Raw genomic sequence first — 7,434 nt, 5'->3', positions numbered from 1 at the left:
GTTAAAAGCTGAACGTGTCTAACTGAGCTGCAGTGTGAACGTCTCCAGTGGGAGTGGACAGTGACCTCTTCACGGCTCCACGGACGGCGTTGTAAAGAAGTGGGTTCTGGCTCATTCATATTTGCATCCAGGTCCAAGATGGCAGCAGAGCCTGGAGGAACCTTCTGGTAGTTTAAGCTGGCCTCAGGAATACGATGGACCAGCTGGAAAGAGAGTAGATCTAAATGATCTAGATGGTCTGGATGTTGATGAAAAACCAGCAAGCAGCTGCTGAAGGTACAACCAGCTGGTCTTCAACACATGCACCAAGTCAACATGCAGCTGCAACGGTGGAGAGTGAGTTTCTGCTGGGACACAGCGCCGTGTTAGAGTAGGAGACCCCCGCCACAGCTCCATGAACCAGTGAAACCAGTTCATTACCAGCACAGCATGATTCATCAACAAAACAGATTAAAGTTCTGGTCTCACAGTCTAAGCTTGGCTAAAAATCTTATTAAAGGTTCCTTTTTAATAATAAAAAATGGAAGATGTTAATTATTACTTATTCTCACACTGATGCTAATTAACCTTTTATTTATTCTGTTCATGATTTATTATATAATAGTTTTGGTGTTTTATCAAAATGTTCCATCAATCATGATTTTTTATTTTTTTTATTTTAGTGGTTTGTGGTGGTTCCTTCTGACCCAAAAATGACACAATTATCTCATAATTAGCATTGATATTATATAAAGTCACGTATCTCTGATATATTTTAGTTATTTCCTGAATTCCTAGTCAAGCTTTCCTCTAATTAACTTAACTCAGAACTCTGGAATCGTTAATTATTGAAATTATTTAAATCAGCTTTTCCAACAATCACTCAGGAATGAGGACTTTCCGCTCCATCTTTAATCTTTAACTTCATAGAACGATTTCTGGAGATCAGCGGCTCTCCATCAGCCGAGCTGTTTCCTGCTCTGGCTGAACTTTTCCTGAAGCGTCTTTAAACTGCGACGGAATGCAGGTTCTTCTCCGGTTCTCAGTTTATTCCTCGCCTTGGATCAGTATAAATCTTTTTCTGCTGATTACTCACAGATTTAGGTTATAGGGGACCGTGGTCGGTTGGGAATGTGAGGCCAGCGATAGGAATGTTAGTTTAGGTGAGGTCAGTGACAGATCAAAGCTGGAATCAGCTTGGATGGAGAAAATAAGGGTTTGGATGGACCAGCTTCAGCCGCATGTGTTTACTGTAGATTAGATCTAGTTAAACAGGACTTCCATCCTGTAGACTGACTCCAGCTTGGACCCTTGGTAGCATCTCAGTGTTTCTGTTGCTAATGAGCTGACAGACAGTCAAAGAGGAAAACGTTCAGAGGTGCAGNGGGGGGGGGGGGGGGGTGCTGGGACTGGTGACGGGGAGGGAAAGATGGCGGATGAGTAGAGTTGGACACCTGAGACTTTCGAACCCCATGGAGGTATGGAACTGATGGAAAGTTGAAAGATTTTGAAGCAGAATGAAGCTCCTGCAGCTCAACCTGCAAACAAACAACAAAGCTTCTGCAGCTTCCGGACGAGCAGAGAGGAAGAGATGCAACAGAAGGACCTGGTAACACACTTAAACTGGGAACACTGGGAACACTGGGATGATAGAATGTAGCTCAACTGGCTGATGAATGCAGACGGTTTCAGTGTCTCAGAAGGGATGGACGGCTCACATGGAGTAGACAGACAATCAGACTGCCCCCTGCTGGTCACGGACAGATGCATGTGTGTGTTCCCAGTGATGAAGCCATGAGAGTGCAGTGATGGTGCTGATGCGGGGACTGGTGGAGTCCTACCTCCTCCCGGGCAGAGATGTTGGAGGCAGGTGTGTTGGGGAGCGAGCTGGGTGAGGTGGTGGTGCCCATTCCAGAGCTGGGAGAATCCCCGTCTCCTGCGACATCGTGGATCTCTTTGGCCAAGATGGCCAGATCTTTGGCCAGGTCTTGACTGAGCCTGCAGTGGAAACACAAACAGCAGGAACACATTGATACCTGAGTAGCCTAGAAGAGCAGCCAATGGCAGCAGAATTCATACTTTGCTATCTCTGCGCTGTGGGTTGACCAGTTCTGGTATGGGTCGACATCGTTCTGGTCCTCGTCCTCCTCGGTCTCCAGGGAGACAGACTTACTTCTACTGGCAGCAGTTCTCTGGCTACGAACTGTTTGGCCAGCACTGCTTGGGTGAGGAGATCGTCTGGCTTTGGTGGAGCCAGTGTTTGCCTCGTATTCTTCCTCAGAGGAAGATGAGAAGTCTGGGCCCCTCTGTTTATGCCGTGTACCTGAAACCAGAACAGCCGAACCACAGACCCACACAAAGACATAATCGGGTCCGTTAAATGGTCACAGTGCAAACGACCTTACTGCTAGTCAGCCTGCGCTGCGAAGTTCAGAGAACCAAACAGATGAACTCACCACTGCTAGGGTACTTATTCCCACTGGATCGGACACGAGTCAGTGTTTGCTTGACTGGAGCTCCGCCCCCTCTACTGGCTGCTTGGTGAGCGTCCCCAACAGATGTCTTCCTGGCCATGGCGGCAGGCTCATTGTTGCGACTTGAGAAACCAGAACGACTTGCGGAGGACTCATTGTCACTGGGAGTTGTAAATGAACCGGTCCTCTTCCTAGGCATTGCCAAAATGTCCAGTCTGGACAGCTTCTTCCCTTCAGCGGAGACTTTGGGAGGTGCCGAGATGTGGTCAGAGTTCTGGGAGGCCCGATCCGTCTCTGTACCTTCATTGTCTGAAGCGTCCCCGAGGCGGGCACGTCGTAGCATTGATGCTCGGGTTGGCCTTGGTGCTGACAGGCTGTTAGAACGAGTTAAAACCTGTTGAGTGGCTGACTTAGGTGTCTTTCCGTTGTCCTCTTTCTGTAGAGGGGCAATGGTTTTCTTTGTGCGACTGGATGGACGAGAGATTTCATGATCAGATGAAGTAGATTCAGTCCAGACAGGCGCAGTACCTTGTTGACCTTCAGTCAAATCTAGAGAACCGCGGTTTCCTGTGCTGCGGCGCATCTGTAGGCGCTTCGTTGCCTCTGCTTTGCTTGGTGTGTCAGCTGAGGTCTGCGTGCGCCTTTTCTCCGAGAGACGCTCACGAGCACTTAACTGCCGTCCCTTTTCCTGGATAGACGGGCTAGAGGAGGACTTCTCTTTCTGAAGGCTGCTTATTGCGGGTCGTTTTTTAGAGGTGGAGCCAACAGGTGCGTTTTTACTGCTGACCTGACTGACGGTGCTTGCTGTATCTACATCTGACTCTCCAGTGAGAGAGTCATCCATGTGGGTAGAGGATCCCCCCTTCTTAGAGCTACGACCAGAACCAGAGGAGGGAAGCTTGTTGTCCAGGGGAGACTCCTGAAGGAAGGGCTCCGGTTCCTGGATCCCCTCCTGCCTCTGCTCCATGTCTATGATGGAAGGCTGGCTGGAGATGTGGGGAAGCTTCTTCATCGGGATAGTGTCACTGGGCCGGTCTTTGGTAAAACTTTCCTGACGAAAAATATCTTTTGTAGGAACCGAATCTTTGTCTTGTATTATGAGGTTTGGAGCAGAGTTGTTTGGCTTGACTCCTGTTCTTCTGGGTTCATGTCCACTCAAGTGTCGGATCAATACTGTTGTAGGAGGTGTTTTAGTTTCAGGGTCTCGAACCCTGTCAGCCGGTATCGGGCTCCGAGCCGACTCAGCCTTACCTAGCTGGTCCTCAGCGCCGATGTAAAAGAAGGTGGATTTGTTGACAGGAGAAGATTTGTCCTGAACTCTGACGTGATAACCAGGGGACGTGTTTCCGGCTCTGACTTCTATTTTCTTTGCATGAAGCATAGCGGGTCCGTCTTCAGAACGGCTGGCATCGCTCAGGCTGTCTGGGTCCACGTCGTCCTGAACAGCTAAGCGCTGGGTGGAGTCTAGTGAGCAGGGCGGACCATGAACCCTTTCCTGGGATCTCTGGCCTTGGTGGGATTCGTGCCGAATCAGGATGCTTGGAGGGACACTTTCTGCCTTGTCTTGGGGAACCTGAGGCAGCAGCCTCCGGGTCCGAGAGCTGTGGCTCGTCTCTGACTCAGACGTATCGTAGCTGTAGCTTCCCACTGAATGACTCATGTACCGCAGATCTATAAACACAACTTTCTGTTAGTGTGGCTCCTGTAATCAAAGAAAGTATGAACAGTATTAATAGATCTGTGTACTTTTGTCTAGGACCTTGTAACGATAAGGCAAGTACAGGAGCGTTCGCTTTTTAAAACAGCCAAAAGCAGGTAGGGTTCCCTAACCCTACGGCTCACACAGATTCAGGCCTAAGCTCAGAGACGTTCCTCCAGGTTCCTGAAGTTGCTCCTTTGTTCTCCTGGCTCCACAGTACCCTAGATCAAACTCCCCGTGTTTGGAAAACATCCCCACACCATGATTCTGACAGCACCATGCTTCACCATAGGAATACTGTTAGCATAACTGTTGTTATGTAACAAACAGCCTCCGGTTTCACCACTCGTTATCCTTGGACTTTGAACCTAAATGTTCATTTTGGTTCCCAGACTGAAGAATTCGCTTTCTGCTCGTTTCCATCTGCTAGTTTGGCCACTGCCATCTGAATGTCCGCTCAGAGAGACTATAGGCAATTCTATTCTATTCTATTCTATTCTATTCTATTCTATTCTATTCTATTCTATTCTATTCTATTCTATGCTAATCTATTCTATTCTATGCTAATCTATTGTATTTTGTTTTATTCTATCCTATTTATTCTATTCTGTTCTATTCTATTCTATCTAGCCAGACTTATTGGTGGAGCTCTCCCTACAGACCAAGAACTTCCTTCCTTCAGTGTTTTGGTGGGTATGTGTGTGTGTGTGTGTGTGTGTGTGTGTGTGTGTGTGTGNTATTCTATTCTATTCTATTCTATTCTATTCTATTCTATTCTATTCTATTCTATTCTATTCTATTCTATCTAGCCAGACTTATTGGTGGAGCTCTCCCTACAGACCAAGAACTTCCTTCCTTCAGTGTTTTGGTGGGGGTGGGTGGTGGGGTGGGTATGTGAGTGTGAGTGTGTGTGTGTGTGTGTGTGTGTGTGTGTGTGTGTGTGTGGGGGGGGTCCTTTCTTTTCTTCTCAGTCCCAGATGTCTTCCCTCCCCCCAGAGTGAACCCTGTGAATCTACGTTTCAGATTAAAATCTGTTATTAAGTCATTATTTGCTGTTTTAAGATCTAAATGAAGGTCTGAGCGTTTCTATAGATCTGTTTCATCTATAAGCAGCTACCATGATTTCCTTTCTAATAACTAATAAACAGTTTTCAGTCAGCAGACTGATATGATAACTCTTTTTGTGAACCACATCGGACGCTGAGTACCTTCCAGACATTCCCCCTGTGGAGGAGTAGAGCCAGGCTCGGCATAGCTGTCCGCCAGGCTGGCCCACCGAGAAACCCATTTAGGTCCTTCAAGGTCAGCCGTTCGACCTTGAACCTAAAACACAGATAGTTATGAGGAACATGAGCATATCTGGATAACAGCTAACAGCCGAGACTAGACAGAGAGGAAAAGGCAACCCAGGGAACAGAGGCTGAACACCAGAGGACATGCACATGGAGAGCATCATGCATCTCAGGGTCTGCTGGGCCTGTGTTACCTGCATGGGACCTGTAGGGGGAGCACTGACTGCTGCTGGGATAAAGCCATGCAATAGGTCCACGCTGCTACCATCAGCAGGCAGGTTGAGGGACTCCTCTGTGCCTTGGTGTATGACCGGTCTATACCCTCCTGTGGTGGACCCACTGTACTCTGGAGAGTCAAGGACACCAAACACCTGTTTGACAACAGGGCATGCATGAGAGGCTGGACTGACCACAGAGGGAGAAGAGACAAGGATAAGACGTCTCATGCTCCTTTAGAATAAACTTTATATATTCTAAACTGGTGGATTTAATCTGCTGAGATGCTTCCACAACATGCTGAGGGTCATGGTGACGTCACCTGATCAATCATGCTGCGGGCCTCCTCCACCTCTTTGTCTTGGGACTCTGTCTCAATGGTGTATGTTCCAGCATCACTCAGGCTGTCGTCTTCCTCATTCCTCACCATCCTCTGGGAAACATTGGTGTCTCCCCCACAGACTCCCAGGGACAACATGGGGGACACATGGGATCCGGGCGGATGGACCGTTTGGGTCGAGCCGCTGGGCACTTTGAAGGACTTGGAGGCCGTTGGGGTTTGTGAAGGGAATGAGGGATATGAACCAGGAGGAAGTGCTGGAGGTTCCTGTGGGGATGGGCTCTGGGGATGGGGGGGCGAAACCATCACAGGCGGCGCAGACATGGGAGGAGGCGAGTCTTTGTCTCTGGTGGGGGAGGAGTCCTTCAGGAACTCTGCAGCAAACTCTTGTGCGAGCTTTGACTTCTTGCCAACGCTGCCAAACGGTCTGATAATGACGCCTGAGGAGGAGCTTGATGAAGCGGCCTCCCCTTCAGTCTTTTCTCGTTTAAGAGAGCTTGACCTCTGAGGGCCTAGAGGACCCTGACCCTTTAAGGGGACCGTCACCTGTTGGGTGGGAGGAATGTGTCCATGCATGGAGGCTGGCCTCTCGCCTCCTTTCCGTCGCTCCATCTTGGCCTTTAGGGTGCAGTAGGAGTCCCCCTGGGCAGGGTTGTGGGTGAAGGACTGGGAGCGCTTCTTACGTGGGTTGTCATCAAAGAACTCAATAATGAAGGCCTGCTGGGTGAGGTGCTCAGAAGGTCCCTGTTTGGACATTTCAGTTGGAGACGGTGGCTGGGGAGGGCTGTGGGACAGGGTCCGCTCGGGGGCCACCACTGGGGCGGGGGCCTGTCTGGGGGGAGAGAACTGCAGCACATGGTGGAGTTTCTGTGCTTGAACAGGCTGCGGACCTGACTGGACCGTTTCAGGCTGCTCTGATTGGACAGAGTTCTGGGACGGACTTCGGGCTTTAGGAACCAGGTCTTCAGAATCACTCTGGGTTCCATCCTCATGATGGTGATCTGGTAGAAGATAACGCAATTAGTAAGTTTAAAGGGAAGGTCAAACATAACACTGTGTGTTTCTCTTACTGGAAACGTTTCTCATGACCTTCTGCTCTGAGACATCAGATGTTGGTAGAAACCAGTGATCTTCATGACGGTAAATGTCCTGTACTGGTATAGCACTTTTTCAAGTCAGAGGACCTGACCAAAGCCCTGTACACCACATTCACTCACACTGATGGTGGTGAGCTGCCAGGCTGCAGTACGCTGGCGCCACCATCAGGAGACAATGCAGGTAAAGTGTCTTGCCCAAGGACACAACCACACCAAAAGCCAGAACCAAGGCTTGAACTGACCACCATCCATTAGCTGGTCCTTCATCCGACGCCACTGGCACCCTGATCATCTAAAACAGGGGTGCTCAAGTCCAGTCCTCAAGAGCTACTATCCT

At 49.2% G+C, this 7,434-nt stretch overlaps 1 protein-coding gene across 1 annotated transcript in view; it reads right to left on the bottom strand.

The window, feature by feature from the left end:
- Positions 1-7,434, bottom strand: part of LOC107080781 (centrosomal protein of 170 kDa protein B-like) — an 18,864-nt gene that overhangs the window by 3,948 nt on the left and 7,482 nt on the right. Inside the window, exons 5-12 of the mRNA XM_015368985.1 lie at positions 5,983-7,007; positions 5,639-5,815; positions 5,361-5,475; positions 2,436-4,124; positions 2,059-2,302; positions 1,821-1,977; positions 1,434-1,517; positions 66-203 (exon numbers count right to left, since the gene is read on the bottom strand). Coding sequence (XP_015224471.1) covers positions 66-203; positions 1,434-1,517; positions 1,821-1,977; positions 2,059-2,302; positions 2,436-4,124; positions 5,361-5,475; positions 5,639-5,815; positions 5,983-7,007 — 3,629 coding nt within the window. The remainder of the gene's footprint in view (positions 1-65; positions 204-1,433; positions 1,518-1,820; positions 1,978-2,058; positions 2,303-2,435; positions 4,125-5,360; positions 5,476-5,638; positions 5,816-5,982; positions 7,008-7,434) is intronic.

Source organism: Cyprinodon variegatus, unplaced genomic scaffold, assembly GCF_000732505.1.
Source record: "Cyprinodon variegatus isolate N-32 unplaced genomic scaffold, C_variegatus-1.0 Scaffold2318, whole genome shotgun sequence".
Lineage (NCBI taxonomy): Eukaryota > Metazoa > Chordata > Actinopteri > Cyprinodontiformes > Cyprinodontidae > Cyprinodon > Cyprinodon variegatus.
Note: the sequence above shows the minus strand (reverse complement) of the source record. Positions and strands in the feature narration are given on the sequence as shown.